Below are 17134 nucleotides of genomic sequence, written 5' to 3' on the forward strand. Positions count from 1 at the left end.
AAAAGTTTGTCTCAACTTTCAGGTTTCCAATTTCCAATTTTAAACTTTTCTTCCTAGCCATTATACATTTTATCGTCGCCCCCCGAAAAAAAAGACCCGTACACCGGTCACTCCAACGTTGCATTTTCTCTTCTCTCGTTTTTTCCCAATTCCAAAATTCGATTTAATTCTTCTTTTACTTCGACCAAGTTGGAGGTGCGTGATAAGCATCTCACTCGATTGTCGTAATTTCTGACGCGCCGCCCCCACCCATATCATTTCATGCGCAAATAGGTAAGTTAAGAAAAAAGTTTTAAAAAGTGTCTGGATGAGACTTTCGACCTACTTGTGTTTCCTTAACGTACTCTTACCGTACTAATAGATTTTTTTACAGAAAAAAAAAACAATAAATCAAAATGCTTCACGGTTACTGTTTGATATTGTTACTGTTTCCTTTCATAGTGAGTTTTTTGTTCAGTTTCCTATCAACTTTTTTCTGATCAAAGTGTAATTCTTCATGAAACTTTCCAGGCATGCCTATATGGAAATGAAAATGTGGACAATATTCTTCCATACAATCCGCCAGGATATATGCCTCCGATGCCTCCAACAGATCCACCCGGCTACGATCCTGACAGTACATTTGACACAACTCCCACCCCAGCACCACCATCAAACGGTCTTCGTGCCCCGCCAATGCCAAAATGGACTCAAGAGGTGTGTAATCGGGTCATTTCAAACAGGTTTTCTACGTACATCTCAGCTGATCACACGTTGTTTTTCACTAAATAGCATTATATTTTGAGATGGATATTTCAGAAAAGATAAGCAAAATGAAAACAAATAATTCACGAGACTCACGTTTCAGATACCCAAAGAATCTTCGGGTCAGCAATTAAAGATTGAAGATGTTGTGGTGGGAAACAACATTGATAGTCATGTTGAAGAAGTTAACGGAAGTGGAAGTGGTGACACCGAGGGTTCCGGATCTGGAGATAAAAGTGGAACCGAGGAATCTTTCGACGCTTCAGGTAGAATAGAATAAATCATTTCTCATAACAGTAGATTGTCAGGTGAAGGTGCTCAGGGAGACAGTTTACCTGACATTATGAAAGCAATGGACAGCGAAGCAGAAGTCCTCGGAGTCAACTGCCCATCCGATATTATTTTCGTCATTGATGCTACATCTTCCGTCAGAGGGATTTTCGAGCAGTACATCACTTATATTGAAAAAGTATTAACCTCTTTAAAAACATAAATCGAGTTTGTTCCGCAGGTAGTCGAAGGTTTGGATGTTCAGCCAACTGTTGATCATGTTGGAGCAATTGTGTACAGTAGTGAGAAAAAACAGCGAACAAAGATAAAGCTTGGAGAGCACAAGGATAGAGGATCCCTTGTGAAAGCAGTTGATGGTAAGGTCAATTGATTTAACGTAATTCTTACCGTATTTCTTCTATCAGTTGTACACCCTTGCAAGGCAATCGAAAACTAATTTTTAAGTTTTTTATTCAGCTAACAAATTTTGCCAACTCGTCAGTATCGCAACGAAAGTTACCTTTCTTATTTGATTATCACCTTTTTGTACAATTATATTTCCGCAAGTTCTAATTTTGTTAAGTTGGTAAAGTGAGATTTTAGCTGAAATATAATAATAAGCCTTTTGGGTCTTAAAAAGCAAAATCTCAGATTTGGGTATGTAGATATGTGTTCCATTTGAAAATTAGTATCGCAGTTTCTATTGAACTTACACCTTTTCGCATGCATCCTTTTGTATTCCAAAATCTTTTTTCCAACATGTTAAAATCGCGATTTCAATGCCCTAATCGAGAGATATATCTGTCTTCAATCACTGTTACACATGATTTGAAACACCTTGACATGCTGCACTTTTGCGTAGTAGATAAAAAACATGACTAAATTGTTTTTTGAACTTTGTAGAATTACCTTTCTTCTCCGGAATCACTGCGACAGGACAGGCGCTCAAGTTTGCGGCGAACCACACAGAAGGCCGACGAGAAAATTTTACTTTGAACTATGTCATCTTGACCGACGGCTACAGGTGAGAGATAACAGTAAAAATTGAGTTAATCGTCATCAGTTAAATGACCCAATTTTATTTGCAAACTTTTTTTTATAGCTATGACCTCATTGAAAGCGGGGCTCGTGTTCTTCGAGAGGTCCCAAACTCTGCAATCTATGCAGTCAGTATTGGAGAAATTTTCTTGAGGTAAAACTGTCGAATGTATTTTTAAATTTTAGCTTTTATGTTTCTAGAAAAGAGCTTGAAATGATTACTGGAAATCCAGACAACGTTCTTACTGGATCAATGTCCTACGGAACCCTAGTCAAACGACTCAAACTTTGTGATGCTCGTATCAAAGCAGCTACTCTGAAAGACTCAAATCCAGGTTTGGTACGACCAGGAGAGTTTTTGAGCGACCGTTTCCAACACCGTAGCAGATTGACTGCAAATTTAGAGGCTAAGAAACACACTGAAGACTTTGTGAAGACTCCTGAAAAACGAGGCCCCGTCAAGGACTGCATTTACGATATTGGAATCATTTTTGATTCATCTGGCTCTTTGGAGAAAAACTTCCAGAAACAACTGGCTTTTGCAAAACAGTTAGTTGAACAAATGCCAATTTCCGACAACGCGACAAGGGTACTTTCAGATTAAAATTGAAAAATAAAATTAACTGAATGAATTTTCAGGTCGGTATTGTCCAGTTTGCTGGAAAAACAAAAGTTAGAGTATTAGCGAACTTCTCCCAGAATAAAAGCCAACTAAAAACTATCATCGACCGATCTCCATTCTACTCTGGAACAACGTTTACAAACCAGGCTTTAAAGAAAATGGCTGCCTTATATGAAGAATCAAAAAGGCCGAATGCAAAGCTGAAGCTTATGTTGTTCACTGATGGATATTCTGCAGAAGACACATCAGAAGGTGAGAGCAAAAAAATCAAAACATTCTCGCGAACTTTTTTTTCATAGCTAGTCAAAGTGGGTATGAATGAATACAGAAATCGTATCAGTTCTCGTTCCGTTTTTTCAACGTTCCGTTTTTTAATTCTTCCGAATTTTTGTATGGTTTTTATTGTTAACTAGGTTGGATCACAATATGAAATACCGTACTCCACAAATATTCATGCCTTCTAGTACCGTACACTGACTAGGATGTTTAAGCCGTAATGTATTATTAATAAGGGCATAGTTATGGGACACAACCCGTCATCGGGTTTTCACCTGAATGTGCGTGCCAGCAAATCACTTGTTCCAAATTTAGGCTCTTTCAGCGTTACCCTAAAATTTTCTAGAATCTGAAAAATTTCAGGCGAAGAAGCACTTAAAAGCCAAGGCGTTGTTGTGTACACGGTTGGAATCAGTACAGACAAATCAGCAGGTTTGAATATGAAAGAATTACGTGGTATGGCAACTTCATCGGAACATTATTACGATTCCTCGGACTTTGCAGATCTGTTAAAACATTTTCCATCATCTCAGTATTGTTGATTCATTTTTTTTGTCTTAAAATTATTTTGCTTCAATCTATTTCTCAGTGATTTTTTCAATCAGGCGAATGTTTAAATTCATATTTTGATGTAGAATTTTGATTTATGATTTTTCAATCAATGAATATTCTTAAAATTGAAAAAAAAATAATTTTAAACATCAAAAATTTAGAACATTTTATTTTTGCAAGAAAAATGGGAAGGCAGAAAATGCACCATGCAAAATTCCAAACAAATAAGGAAAACTACCTCTGAGGTGAAATGCATTGGAAAGTTGTTAGGTTCTTTTGTAATTGATGGATTATGAAGGTAATAATTGTTATCTGAGTCACCGATGGAAAGAAATGAAAATCCAATAGAAAGAAAAAGGAAAAGGGAAAAATTCCTAAATTTGAAAAAAAAATTGTGTCGTTGGGGGCGAAAAGAAGGGAAGAGGGGACCATACACCCGATGAAAATTGTATAGAAAATAATTCCCTAAGAGAATTTGAAAGGGAACAATTTTGAAATTTTGAAAATTCCTATAAATTTAGATGAGAAAAGAAAAATCAGAAATACGATTAAGTTATAGTGCCTAAACTTATTAGAATGGATTACTGCACGTTGCCTTATTACCCGCTATAAACAGTCACTGTATCGTTTTGTAAATTGAGAAGTGCAGTTCACAAAGGTATTTTTTTGTAGGAAAGACAATTAAATAGTCCAACATTTGTCAGAAAAGAGGGTCAGAAATAGTTGGGGAGGAAAGGGGCTGTACAACAAATGACTAGAATTCACTCAGCTTTTTTTTGATTTGGGTAAGGGTTTACCAAAGGTTTATGGCGTGTCGATGTGTGAAGTTTGAGATTTCTTGGAAAGAGAGCACCTAAAATATTGGCACTGGGGGATGGGAAAAGGTAGAACAAGAGCTGTGCTCAATTTTGTTTCAGAACGGGGTCGAAAAAGTACCCAGGTATTTGAATGATTCAGAGAAGAACTTATGACACATTTCATAATGCTTTGTACAATTATTTTGGTTATAAAAGTTGGAATATTCGAACTAAATTCACCAAATAATAAAACAAAACATTTTGAAAATTGAATAAAAACATGAAATGGCACAGAAATACATATTATCAAATAATTGAAAGATGTGGACGATAGGCGAGCACCACGTGGTCGGGTTAGATGAGAAGTGAGGAAAGAACTCGGGAAGGTTGAATAGTTGAATGCAAGATATTAGACGAACGTGAAGTAACCATCTGATTTTCGGCGTTTCTTTCCACGCGTCGGATTTGAGCCGTCGAAGGGCGGCTTGCCCCTGCAATTCAATTCCAACTTGAAGTGAGGACACACGGTGTAGGATGATTGGGATTCTGACACTTGGGGCGAAATCGGCGCCACATTAGCGAGCAGACAGCAGCCGAGAGCCCCCGTTGGCCTCCGCCCTGCAATACAACAAAACACAGGCTCGACCAATCAGTGCGCTCTCGCTCAACTATTCTAGGATTTTACATTTTGTCAAAAATTTTCACATTTTTGCGAACACTAAAGAGCTTTTCTGTCTGCTAGCTAATCACTAATAATGGTTTGTGAACTTGTCATTTATTTTGAATTGTTAAAAAAGTTCGCATAGAATTTCCTCTCAATTTTTGAGCTTTACTTTTTGGAGCTCTTAATGTTTTTGAAAATAAAGATATGTTCTTCATAAAATAAAAAGTCAACTAGTTATTCTGCTTTGAATTTATTTTATACGATAATTCTGATCATGGCTGGTAAATTGAGCTGCTAGAGCATATTTAAACTTTTTATTGTGTTCGCAAAAATTAATTTGAGAACAATTATAGAATTTGAATAGGTTGAATAAGTTGTGACACTTCTTCGTCAAGAAAATTTAGAAAAATATTTATTCGCTCTCAGTCAGCTGGTTGGCTAAAAAGTATTTGCAAAACTTGTGCGCATGTTTTTTCTACATACTTTGCGCCAATGACTAGTTTAGGGGTAAATCTATACAAATGAAACCGCATTGCAAATTTGATCTAACTTCCGCACAGCCCTGCTTTTAAGTTAATAAAAAATAGTTTGTTTCTACAAATGAAAGAGACTTTGAAATATATTTAACATTTACATCTAACTTTTTAAAGCAAGTTCACAAACCCTAACAGTTTTGCCGTACACACACGCACATCCATACATATACTTTGACATTTACAAATTACTATCACGTCACTTGAAACAAAAACACGTTGACAAGCTGAAGTCTAATTTTGCAATTTTCAACATGTCAGCGTGTCAGTACATGTGTCCATCTTGACTCACCTCGTCTGGCCGAGAAGCCACGTTTTGAAATTGGCGTCTAATTTGCTAGGTGACTGAGTGACACCGCCTTCGAACATCTCGATTGGACTCTGTAAGTGGCAAGCGTTTTAGGTTATCTAATGAAATTTGTAGGAGCCGCCTGTCACACAGGCATTCATTGCGTTTTGCCACCCCTTGAAAATCGGTTTGGTATCAAATCAAAATCAAGGAATCAAAATCAATGTAGTACACTAATGAAACAAAAGCAAGTCTTGGGTTGGAGAACTCAAGTAATATAGCACTGAATTATATTAAATTCGTTTTTTTCATGCATTCTTTTTTACTTCTCAAATTATAGAATTATATCAAAATTTTTCAAAACGGGAAACATAGGAATTTAGGGGCAGGCATATCGTTGTTTACATATTCGATACAAGAATCGGACCAGGTTTTCAGAGTAAACAAATTTGTGCAGACAGATTGTTGAAAGTCAGAAAAAAACAAGAAGAAAAACAGAAAGCCAGGCACAACCGGTGAGTACATCTAATCTAATTGCATGCCAACCGCCTGATGGTGGGGATCATGGTGATAAATGGGTGAAGAAGGCAAATTGTCGACAAAATAGGTTCAAAAAATATAAAAAGAGAGTGCATTCCGAAAAAAGATACGACTACATACAACTGACTCTCGCTGTGTTACTCTGTTATGGAAACCAAAAACCCGGTTCGGACATACGTGTTGGCTGGAGGTAGTGGTGAGTTGTGGTGGTTAGTGGTTGAGGGATTCCGTTGAGTTGAATTGTATCTTCAAATCGGTTACAATGGAAAGCAAAAAATTCAATCGAATTATTCTTGCAGAAAATTGCGTGTTTGTGCTTATCCGATTGTATGAGTGGTCTCGTTTGCGATGATTGTACAAGTTAACCTTTTACTTGTTCACAAAAATTGTTCTACAAAACTTTGATTCAGTATAAATGTTTCGAAACTTTTTTTCAGAATGCACAGTTTTAAAATTAGGAAGATTTTCACACATGACCACCCATCACAAGCGGACAAACACAGGCACTATGAAAGAACTACTACAGTAGCCATGAAAAGTGATAGAAAGTTGTGTGTTAGTTTCAGATCCGACTATATTAATTCTACAACGGATCATGCAGTCTTCTACACTTTATATTCGATATACTGTAATTGGAAGAAAAAAAAAATCACAGATTACGATACAGTGTGTGTGAGTGACTGTGTGAGTTAGAGGAAGAGAAGAGGGAAAAATGTGTATGTGAATGTGTAAGTGTGAATTGGAAAAGGGAAATTAGAATTATATTCAATCCAGATAATCTTTCTTGAAATTTCAAATTCTTGAGTTACACCACTTTGCTTTTTGCAACGTGGAAACTGGGATCCAAACGTTTTAAAAAAAAAATAGTGCAGTGTGTGACGGCGAAAAATGAAACAAAGACAAAATAATCAGTTGAATGGGCAAAGAATCGAATCAATCACTAAAGGCACTTCGGTGGATGGTGGACACAAAAACTATAAACTGGTTAGTGAGTTTGATAGGCTGTTATGCGTTTCCAGGGGGCGGGGCGCATTTTTTTTCAGACAAAGCTACATTAGAATGGAAAAACCAACATTGATAGATAGAGAGATAGAAGCGCTGTTGGAGGATTTGGCGTCTACTGCTCAGAGACTTGCTCGAAATTCTGGAAACAATAGAAATGATATGCCTTTAGGGATTGGATTCGTCGGCCACTCATTTGACTTATTCGATCTGTCGTGGTTTTTTTTTGTCTTTTTAATTGATTTTGTTTCAGGTTGTTTGAAATAAATGAAAAATAAAAATTGAATACTATTGCTGGGTTGAAATTAGAATGAAAACTTATTGAGAAGCAAACCAATCCGCAACTTAGCCGATCTTATTAGCTCACCTTCCTGACACGATCATTGAAGTTATGCCACAGAGCAACAATTAGTTCTGTAGCAAGAATATCTCCAGCATGTGCCGAAATCATTCTCATACAAAACACCTAAATACATCTTGTTAGTGAAGTGTTTCGAAAATCATAACATACTCCATCATATCCGAGGAACTTGTGAACAAACTTTTTCACCGACTGCCTGTCAGTTGCCAAATCTGTAGCTCGTAGATATTTTCTGATGAACTTCATGTGCTGGAAAATGAAAAACAAAAGTTAAGTAAATCATAAAAAAAGGGTATTTCGGTTACCTGTCCTGGTAAGAAAGATATAATAATCCAATGGAACATGGACACTGCTGACACAAAAGCTACCATGAAGTACCAGAACCAAAGGAACAAAAATATTTTCTCATTAAACATGTTAATCATTAGCACGCATTGGACTGTATGATGATGCACATTACCCAGTACTCGTACCTTAAAACATTTTTTAAAACTGATACTAATCCACGTTGTTTTACCTCGAAATCACACATAGTTACACGTGGAAAGTTCCCACTAACTTCCCATTCACGACCATTCAACAAATCTCTCAAAATGTGAAAGCCGTAAAAAAGGTTGTCAGTACCAAGGAAACTGTTTAACATAAACACTTGTAATACAACATTTCCAAGGTAGAGCATTTTAATAAATACATATAGTAATGTCACATAGTTTGCCCATCGCTTCTGGACACACATGCCCGACACATCGGTGACCTGAAAATAGAGTTGATTTTGTTATTCACCAACATGACTTCCACAGACCTCTCGTTGAATTTCAAGAGCGTCTTCCATGTGCCCTGCAATTGTCTGCACGGTGGCTGCCCTGGCATCAGCATCCATCATTCGTGCATCGCATGCCATTTGAGTCAATGATTGCACATTGATTCCTGAAAAATAAAACAACGTAGGTCTCCCGTCTACTTATGTCAAATGGCACGCTGCGTTCCGAACACATCCTTCTCTCGCAGCTTTCATGATCAAGGCCCTCATTTTTCTTCCAAGGTGATAAAAGTTTCTCTAGAATCGTTAGGCAATAAATTATTAATGGATCGCCTCTCCACTTCACACTTACTTTTCTCTAGACTACTTTCTTTTCTTTTTTCATTCTTTTCATCATCTCAGGCCTTGGCACATACGTATACACAGACACACACAGATTGCACAGTTGTGCGGTTTTAACGACCAATATCGTCAGTTGGAAGTTCTTTTTTCTTTGGTTTCATCTCCCGTTTCATTATCTTACCAGAATGCCAGTGCAGCAGTCCTCTCCACATTATGCACGGGATGTAGAAACATAACGCTTCGAGCGCTAACACAAACGGCACCCATTGATAGTAACTGATTTGTCGTGCCCTGTAACAAGAAAAGTTTCTGAATAAGCTTGAATGTTTTAAATTACCTCCTGTCACCGTATTCTAATGGAAATGCACTTGTTAACGGGAGGTAGTATGTGTTTTCCACCCAACAATAGTTTTCGGTGTACTGTTCCCAAGCATCGGTGAACTGCGCAGGCACCCAACATTGTATCGGATAACCTGAAAGTAATTGATTTTAACGTGAAAAGGTAGGCGCAGAGAAGCTGAATTAATGAAATCAGACTTACCTACGTACTGCTTGGCAGACACAATAATCGCAAACGCGAATATAATAGCAGAAGTATAGTGATAATTGAGCTTGTCCACAAAATCGTCGTCGACTCGCGGATGTAAGCCCTTGAATATGGCCGCCAGATAATATAGAAGCATTCCGGCGGACAAGAACTGCAATGAAAACTACTTCATCCGTGCCGGCCGAGGATGTTTAGTGTGCGATGTTCAGGATGATACTTATAATGATCAGACTTAGAAATAGAATTATGCAAAAGTACGCAGTAGAAGCGGAAGAAAAATAGAGCTAGAAAAAAACAAATATGTTAAACAGACAGAGGTGGATGAAACTCGAAAGGTTTCCCTGTGGGGCGTGGTCTAATGTCCACCCGTCTCTTTGCCGATGAAACGATGACAAGCTTCTTCTTCTTCTTCTTCTTCTTTTCCATCTCGTCAGGAGGATACCTCCCGAAGAGCATATCAAATTGAGTTATAATCCTTTTAGTAGATTTTCATCCGTCCATCGCCCTCTTCGGCCAAATTTTTTATTGCCATCTTTTCTTATTTAAAGTCAAAAATGAAAAAAAAGTTGAAGAGCACGTATGGACCGAATAAAACACAAAAAGAGGATATTAAAAAAAAGAAGATGAAGAACTATAAATATGATAAATGGATCTTGTGCATTTTGAAATAAAATTTCAAAAATTAAGAAAATAAAGACTTATGGAGTTTTTTTGTAGTTTTGTACCGTTTATCATTTTTAAGCCTCAAGAGAAAACAAAATCATCAAATGAATTAAAATTTAATTTATTTTCAAACTGTGCCTCGATAATATACAAGTACCAAAAGGATATCACCTCAAGGAAACGTTTGAATTCATTCACACTCTCCAAGTTATGATTGAAAATTAGGTATAACATTTGTTAAACGCATTTTAGCTATTTTTGAGATGTATGACGAAAGAAACTTAAATTTAATTTATACATTGACTTTGAACAGCAAATATTCAAAAGTCGTAATTTATGGTACATAGACAGTTATGAATCTGATATCCGCGACAAAAAAAACTTCAAAGTTTACCCTAAAAAATTTCCCGCGTGTTTAATTAAAATATGATTACCTAAAATAAAGTGTATTTGTGAAAAGCACAGAAAATAATTTTTGAATCTATTTAGTAACATTTAGAAATTTAGATTTATTGAAAAAGATAATACCCATTATTAGTTATTTGTATTTTTATATACCGTACTTCAAGGAATTGTGGTAACTACAGAAATAATTAACTTGGTGTTTTACTTTTCAAAAAATTTAATAAATTTAGATTTCTGGGTGTTACTAAAGTTTTGGTTTGAAACACATTAATATATAAATTTTATTTAAAAAAACATTGTATTGCTTTTCAGAACTGTAATCAATTATTTATCATTGTTTTTCTGTGTTTCTGTTCAAAATTCGAAACGGCAAATTTGGCGCAAATCTGAATACCCAATTGTTTATGAGCAGATTTTTTTAGTAGCATGGATCTAGATAATTCGCAAAACACATAAGAAGGAGAAGAAAAAGCGGAACGAAAATTGGGAATTTCCTGACAGACGCCGTCGCCGCCGTCGCCATTTCTGAGACTGCTGTCCTTTATTTTTTCTTACGCGCAGGTGAGCGCTATTTTGTATAATGAGCAAAAAAAGAAAGTTGAGCGCTTCAAGGGACTTTGAAGAAAAGGAGACGTGTTGAGATGGATGGGTGTGAGCCGCCCTGTGCAGGACGGAAAAAAGAAAATTAAGGCGAGAAGCATCTCCTGCCTCTTTTTCCTTGAGTGACAACCTATAGTGTCAGATTGGACTAATTTGTATCGAGCCATTCTTTCTTTTGCGCAGAGGCTTGTGAGCAAAAAAAACGAGATGGCTAAAAGAATTACGTGCCTTTTTTGGAAAAAAAAACCTTGTTCCAGGGCATAGAATATAAAATTTCGGCCAAGATACTGTATTTTGTGGATTCACTCACCTTTCTGTCCTTGTTGAGGTATGTCTTTGAGAACTTAGTGTCGTGAGGTGCGGCACTGCTGGGATGAACTGGATAGCGTGCAACGTGGTTCAATCGTTCGCATTTCTTGAGATTTGTATGCTAAAAATGAGAAAATATTAGTTTTTTTGCAAAATAAATCAATGTACTGGTGAGTGGGAGGACGATATAATTTGGGGCGGGAAAAAAACGTGGAAACGTCAGCAAAATACGATCGTGTATCGTATAACTCTGTGCTTAGCAACCGGCAACTTTTGAATTTCGATCTTGGTGGTTAAGTGCGAAAGCTCGAATGTCTGCTTTCAAAAGTATTGCGTCCTTTTTTAGTCTGACAGGACATATGTACATCTGCGTCGAAATTAGGGGAAGATATACTTGCATATACATGAGTGAATGAGTGAGAGGGGGGGGGGGGGAGTGGAAATGCGCGGAAAAAGTATAAGTTGAGTTGGTTTCGCATGCAAACGTATTGGTTCCTACTCTTCTTTTTCACAACCGCTTTTTCGGGAAGTCTATATTTCTTCATTTCTATTTCCTATTTTTCAAGTATCTATGCTCTTTGCATATTGCCACGGTTCAGCTGATACAAATTGACAAAATGAGGAGCATGTTTCAAAGTTTCAAACTTGTAGCTGTCATACTATGCAGTAAAATTGTACAAAAAAATTTTGCAGGACGGATACTTAAACATGAACATCTGCGTTTGCAACATTCGGGTGGTACTATGAAGAGTGTTCTGAGAGCCCAATTGACACGTCACTAAAATGAAAAGTAAGAAAAGCAAAAAGAAGCACGCGTTTACAGTTTTTTCTATCTCTCCAACCTCTCTCTTATGAGCTGTTGTTGAGGTGAGAGGAGAGGACTAAAAGGATAACACCGGCCGCCAGTCGTCCCCGTGTTTGCTTGCCGAAAACGATACAGACAAGAGGGAGAACAGAAAGACGTTTCGAGAAATTTGAAATCTTGCGCAGATTTGCTGTATGTGTGTATTGAGTCGGCAAGCTGAGAACAAGGTGAAACAACTGTGCGCGAGATCCTTCAGATTTCTGCTTTTTGCACTGTCCAATTTTATTGAAGGTACAAAAAATCAGGTGGACGGCTTGATCTTTGTGTGTGAATGTGTACTAGAGAAAAGTTCGGGGATAAGAAAAAGCTGCAAGTTCTTTAAAACTAGTGATAAGTACATGTCTTCAATAACTTAAAATTTGAACACTTCGGATGTAGAAAAAAAATGGTATTACACTTCGCTAGTACATTAGTACATTTAGCTGAAATCTTCAATTTTTGTCACTTTTTCTTGCCGCAGCGGTCCCAAATTGGTTTTTTTAAAATTATTTTTTACTATTGTGTGTCAATTAGCTTCAGTTATTTCGTTTAATAAGGCGCATTTAAAGCCGAAAGGTGACCAATTTTTGTCATTTTTGATCACCAGTGGGCTTTGAATGTATCTTACCTCACAGATATACGTGAGATAAACAACCAAAGTATGCAATAAAAAATGATAATTTTAAAAAAGTTGGAACACTGCGACACGGAAAAGTAAACAAAACTGAAGATCTCAGCAAAAATTAGGACATTTTTTCGAAATTTCGAACCATCGTAATGTGATCACATTTTGACTCTATATGTTTAAAAACCCATAACCGATATTCCTTCTTTTAGTCACATTAGATTGGTGGTTCATTTATTCTTCGAAATAGAAGGTATTTCATTAATTAAAACTTATGAAAACTGCCAAAACAACACACAGTACGAAAGTTTTCGAAATTTCAACAACATCATTATACTGGAATTTTTCGTCTCTAGAGGAAGGATACACACATCAAATTTACTAGCGAAGCTTGTGGAGGATGAATCGGAAAAGAATTGTCAACCAGCTCTTTGGCGGAATGATTGTAGATTGTGATTTGACTCCAAGATGTAGACGCGCCCAAAACGGGTGTGTGCAGCCTCACAATAAGAAGAGCGACTAACAAGAGGCGTCTCGTAAGTGAGACTCGCAATCAACGCATCTTCTGAGGGCGACGACACCACTACCAACAAGGGTTGCAACAAAGCGGGACTATTCTGTCTGCATGTACATCGTACGCCCCACACTTCCACACAACAGGGCCCCCCTCGACGCGCTCAAGGGGAAACAGTGAGAAAAGGAAGAAGAGTGGTGGGGGGATGTGAAACTTGTAATTAAGGGTGAATTGACAAGTTGGTTAGGCGAGAATGGTGTCGACGCTAAGGAGCTGTATACAGATTGAGCCCCCCAGAAAAAGAGGCACTTGCTTGCACAAGGATAGGATTGAGTTAGAGGAGTGAAGTGGGGGAAAAAGTTGAACATCTTACCATGGCTCTTGCGATCCTCCTTGATATAGGAGGTGGCATTACACTTAACGCGGTCTCCATCCTTCATTTTTATGAGATAAATACTTAGAATTTAATAATTATTTTGATTTCAGAAATTGGGGAAGAGGGAGGGTTCTTCGTTGGAATATTTTCTTGTGTTATGATCCAAATCCACTTTGACCAAGGTGATTATCAATATCGATAATTGTTGTGAACAGCCACAAATTTACAATATGTTCATTAACAATGGGAGGAAGGGAGAATATAATATTTAGCTTAAGCAAACTCAGACTTTGCGCAATAGACGTTGGATATGACTAGGTCTTTGGGAGCAAGGGCAATAGGATAAGAAGCACACGGGGAGGGTGTCAATGAGTCTGTATTTGTATGCGCTTGGTGCGATTCTTGGGCTATCTGAGTCTGAGCCTGTTTGCAAGTCTCGATGACACAAACACTATCTCAGTTTTCTCCGAGAGATTTGATACTATCCCGTGTTTTTGAGAATCTTTACTTATTTCTTGGATATTGATTAGTCTCATTAAAAGCAGTGATGGTTATAAGCCAAATTTGAGATGGCGAGTACTAGTGTTTTCATCTCATTTTTCGTCTTGCCGGGCTCTCGTTTTTCTGTAGTTGTTCTTGCTCATTTGTGTTGGCATACGGTAAGGCGAGTGTAATTTTAGCTTTTAAGATGGTGAGTTGGGACACTGGAAGGATTAAAAATAGCTGCAGACTAGATTCAGAATAGTGTGAGTCAAATCGTGCAAAGCAGAGACAAGCACTTATAATTGAAAGAGCCTAATTAAACAGTCACCTGAAATAAATGCTGCGATGAAGGTGGTATCATCCGGACATACTAGTTTGTTTAATTCAATAACGGTGACAATATCTAGACGCGAAGAATAGTCAAATAAGAGGCTTGTGGTGCAAATTGAACCATCTCAAAAATAGTCGAAGAAGGAAGAGAAGCGAAGTCAGATTTTAGGATTGTCGCGTCAAGAATCCGAATAGGTGGTTTGATGTGATGTGACTGAGAGCCGCCAAGAAGACATGCTTAGGCTTCTCCTTCTTACGCGTGATTAATAATTCACGCGATCGGCGTTTAACATCGCAATTTTTTGTGCTCGTTTTCTTCGTATTCACCACTGTCTCTTTACTAATTACTGCTCCTTACCGACGATTAAGAGTCATGCGGTATGCTTCACCCTTTGTGAATAATACACTAAGTAGGAAACAAGGGGTAGACGTCGGTGAAAAAAAAAGTTGGCACAATACACTACTGTGGGATTTCTAATGTCGCGTGTGATCATCAGAATGAAAAGTATTATCCTACATTTTAATTTTAGATGTAGTTATAAAAAGTCAAATCTATAAAGAAAATATAAAAACTCATGTTTGAAAGTGTGGGTGCAATCAGGACTGTGCGGCTATTGCAACTTAGTCGATTTTGTAATTTTCGGTAAAAACATGAAAATTCGCAGTCGCGCACCCTTAATATTTTTCCTGCCGCGCACCCTTAATGTTTTTCTTTTATTAGTCTTGCAACGCACTGACCAACTTTTCACAGCACTGACCAACTCTCATTTTTTGGTTATTCGGTTTTATCAAAAACATTTAATTATGTACTTCTTTTTGATTGTGTATGTAGTTGAACACGTTTTGAAATTTTGATAAACAAAATTAAAATAGAGAACATATGATAGGTTACAAAATCCACACATTCCATATTCGAATTTTAGAAGACGAATCATTTCAAAAAGAAACTACATGTACCCTAAACTTAAACTTTCACTCTCTTTGCTCTACATTAACGGTTTATGTCTAGATCATCTTGCGTTTTCTCCAAACATGTGTCACCATCAAAATGTAGAATAATATTCTGCACTTTTTTCTTGTTTAAAAAATCTAGAAATACGCTGTCAAAGTAAGGGAGTGGGGGGGGGGACGTAAGGGAGAAAGTAAAGGAGTGCAAGTCTGATAGGTAAAATACGGTAGTTGTTTTGAAACTAACTTTTCTCTAGAAATTAATTATTTCGAAATTCTTAATAATATGATGTATGATGTTTGAAAAAATTGAACCTGTGCATTGTTGACAAAGAAACTTTGCACTGACCAACTGTTTTGCACCGCAGCACTGACCAAAAATAAAAATATTTCAATTTCATAAAAATTTGAAGAAAAAAATTTTTGGTTCAAATTAGAATTCTTGGCTTGTAGTTCCTATCCACTGTTTGGTGCGGACCACTTCTTATGAAGCCGGATATCCGTGAGATAGTAATATACACGTCGCGTCTCTATTATTCTCATGATTTCTACGATTCTACTTATTAGAATAACTTCAAAACGGCAGTTTTGGTGTGGACATTTTGGAAACAAGTGGAAAATGAGTCAATATTTCATGGCAAGTATATGCAAAACCATGGTGCGGTCAGCCGGTTTGACTCGCGTCCATGATAAATTGGGCCTCTGGGTCATAACCAAGTGTCAGGACTTGTCATATTGGGTGAAAAATGTTGAGATCAGAAACACTATGCAGTCAAAAAATAAGGAGGATGTTTGGAAAAACTAACCTAGGCGGTCGAATGACCATAATACACTCTGAAAGCTCCTTCCTCCTGTGATCGAACCTTTCTTTCTGCCTTCCTTCTGAAAGCACGATTGAATATTTTTGCCAAAAAAAAAATGAAAGCAAAAAAGGGCGAGAGTCTGGAAAAGCGAATCGAATCGAATCGCTTCATAAAATATTTAACGTAGAAACAGAAAATGAATGGGACCTCGGTAAAATAGTCTCAAAAATAGGACGAGACGAAAAAGAGAGAAGATGAAAAGGGCAATATGGAGCTTGAGGGTTTTAATAGAGCATATCGTTATGAGTAATAGATCACCAAAAAAGTCTCGAGACACGGTTGGATTGGAAGTACGTGGATATCGGTTGAAATGAAAAAAAAAACTATGCAGAAGGGTGAAATGTATGACGAATGACTCAAGAAAAGAGAATGACGATGGAATATGAAAAGAAAACTGAATGAGTGAGCATTTTAGGTTGAGTGACTCTACTCAAAAGAAGAAATATGGAAATAAATTGAATGGCTTTCTAAAAGCATAATTTTTATTGTTCATTGTGAATTCGAGTGGAAACGCCAAGCAAACGGAGATGTAGGGGCGAAAAAAAGTACGGCACAAGCCGTAGTTGTTGTCAGCAACAATTGCAATGAGATCTGATCCTATTTGCAATCAGATTGAAAACACTGACCACCCCCGTTGGAACCAGCACCACCACCGAAAAGCACACAACTCCACTACCGTGTGGTGTAATGTGTAGTACCACAACGCAGTGTGGAGAGATGGAGAGCCAACACAGCTCCCTACAGCTCATTTTACATCGTTCACCTCTGGGTCCCTTCCCGCCATCTACTGCGCACACCTTAGACACATTAGCGAACGCTGCTTCAACGTGCATTTTA

The 17134-nt window shown here is 37.4% G+C and overlaps 2 protein-coding genes and 12 non-coding genes across 19 annotated transcripts; 8 read left to right on the forward strand and 6 right to left on the reverse strand.

The window, feature by feature from the left end:
* The first annotated feature begins 133 nt into the window (after positions 1 to 133).
* Positions 134 to 3639, forward strand: C16E9.1 (VWFA domain-containing protein). Its single transcript, NM_076775.6, has 11 exons — positions 134 to 273; positions 374 to 440; positions 511 to 696; positions 848 to 1010; positions 1059 to 1213; positions 1256 to 1391; positions 1918 to 2038; positions 2117 to 2206; positions 2254 to 2641; positions 2692 to 2926; positions 3314 to 3639. Exons 2-11 carry the CDS (start codon positions 396 to 398, stop codon positions 3490 to 3492), a joined length of 1698 nt encoding a protein of 565 aa, NP_509176.2. The 5' UTR covers positions 134 to 273; positions 374 to 395; the 3' UTR covers positions 3493 to 3639.
* C16E9.23 lies at positions 1798 to 1871 on the forward strand. Its single transcript, NR_071383.1, has one exon. It is a non-coding gene; the product is annotated as an Unclassified non-coding RNA C16E9.23 (non-coding RNA).
* A 12-nt stretch (positions 3640 to 3651) lies between the features above and the next one.
* On the reverse strand, positions 3652 to 16316 carry inx-1 (Innexin). 6 transcript variants are annotated; one of them, NR_131722.1, is made up of 13 exons: positions 16241 to 16260; positions 11316 to 11435; positions 9332 to 9488; positions 9128 to 9263; positions 8972 to 9081; positions 8491 to 8615; positions 8206 to 8442; positions 7994 to 8161; positions 7839 to 7937; positions 7695 to 7793; positions 6503 to 6571; positions 5789 to 5877; positions 4709 to 4790 (listed from the first exon to the last, which is right to left on the reverse strand). NR_131722.1 is itself a non-coding variant. In NM_171716.5 (12 exons), exons 3-12 carry the CDS (start codon positions 9471 to 9473, stop codon positions 4709 to 4711), a joined length of 1287 nt encoding a protein of 428 aa, NP_741826.1. In that variant the 5' UTR covers positions 9474 to 9488; positions 11316 to 11435; positions 16241 to 16316; the 3' UTR covers positions 3652 to 4708. The 6 variants fall into 6 exon arrangements, 2 of the variants coding, with proteins under 2 accessions (NP_741826.1, NP_001024407.1); NM_171716.5 differs by lacking the exon at positions 6503 to 6571 and having other exon boundaries at positions 3652 to 4790; positions 16241 to 16316; NR_131721.1 differs by lacking the exon at positions 6503 to 6571.
* C16E9.27 lies at positions 4819 to 5037 on the forward strand. Its single transcript, NR_071384.1, has one exon. It is a non-coding gene; the product is annotated as an Unclassified non-coding RNA C16E9.27 (non-coding RNA).
* On the forward strand, positions 8540 to 8689 carry C16E9.20. The gene has a single exon (NR_071385.1). It is a non-coding gene; the product is annotated as an Unclassified non-coding RNA C16E9.20 (non-coding RNA).
* On the reverse strand, positions 9699 to 9846 carry C16E9.17. The gene has a single exon (NR_071387.1). It is a non-coding gene; the product is annotated as an Unclassified non-coding RNA C16E9.17 (non-coding RNA).
* On the forward strand, positions 9699 to 9846 carry C16E9.14. Its single transcript, NR_071386.1, has one exon. It is a non-coding gene; the product is annotated as an Unclassified non-coding RNA C16E9.14 (non-coding RNA).
* Positions 11044 to 11189, reverse strand: C16E9.9. Its single transcript, NR_071388.1, has one exon. It is a non-coding gene; the product is annotated as an Unclassified non-coding RNA C16E9.9 (non-coding RNA).
* On the forward strand, positions 11070 to 11215 carry C16E9.13. The gene has a single exon (NR_071389.1). It is a non-coding gene; the product is annotated as an Unclassified non-coding RNA C16E9.13 (non-coding RNA).
* Positions 12057 to 12248, reverse strand: C16E9.18. The gene has a single exon (NR_071390.1). It is a non-coding gene; the product is annotated as an Unclassified non-coding RNA C16E9.18 (non-coding RNA).
* On the forward strand, positions 12084 to 12215 carry C16E9.7. Its single transcript, NR_071391.1, has one exon. It is a non-coding gene; the product is annotated as an Unclassified non-coding RNA C16E9.7 (non-coding RNA).
* Positions 13462 to 13609, reverse strand: C16E9.12. The gene has a single exon (NR_071392.1). It is a non-coding gene; the product is annotated as an Unclassified non-coding RNA C16E9.12 (non-coding RNA).
* Positions 16317 to 16813: 497 nt separating the features above from the next.
* C16E9.25 lies at positions 16814 to 17098 on the forward strand. The gene has a single exon (NR_071393.1). It is a non-coding gene; the product is annotated as an Unclassified non-coding RNA C16E9.25 (non-coding RNA).
* On the reverse strand, positions 16824 to 17104 carry C16E9.29. The gene has a single exon (NR_071394.1). It is a non-coding gene; the product is annotated as an Unclassified non-coding RNA C16E9.29 (non-coding RNA).
* Between the last annotated feature and the right edge of the window lie 30 nt (positions 17105 to 17134).

Source organism: Caenorhabditis elegans, chromosome X (genome assembly GCF_000002985.6).
Source record: "Caenorhabditis elegans chromosome X".
In the NCBI taxonomy this organism is placed as follows: Eukaryota; Metazoa; Nematoda; class Chromadorea; order Rhabditida; family Rhabditidae; genus Caenorhabditis; species Caenorhabditis elegans.

Excerpts from the sequence above, each read along its gene's own strand:
- C16E9.1 (NM_076775.6), top strand. The coding sequence starts at position 396 with ATGCTTCACGGTTACTGTTTGATATTGTTACTGTTTCCTTTCATA. Across the intron at positions 697-847 it reads TGCCAAAATGGACTCAAGAG|ATACCCAAAGAATCTTCGGG; the intron begins GTGTGTAATCGG and ends CTCACGTTTCAG. Across the intron at positions 2,039-2,116 it reads ATCTTGACCGACGGCTACAG|CTATGACCTCATTGAAAGCG; the intron begins GTGAGAGATAAC and ends TTTTTTTTATAG.
- inx-1 (NM_171716.5), bottom strand. The coding sequence starts at position 9,473 with ATGCTTCTATATTATCTGGCGGCCATATTCAAGGGCTTACATCCGCGA. Across the intron at positions 8,443-8,490 it reads CTCTTGAAATTCAACGAGAG|GTCACCGATGTGTCGGGCAT; the intron begins GTCTGTGGAAGT and ends CTCTATTTTCAG. Across the intron at positions 5,878-7,694 it reads TCAATGATCGTGTCAGGAAG|AGTCCAATCGAGATGTTCGA; the intron begins GTGAGCTAATAA and ends TGCCACTTACAG.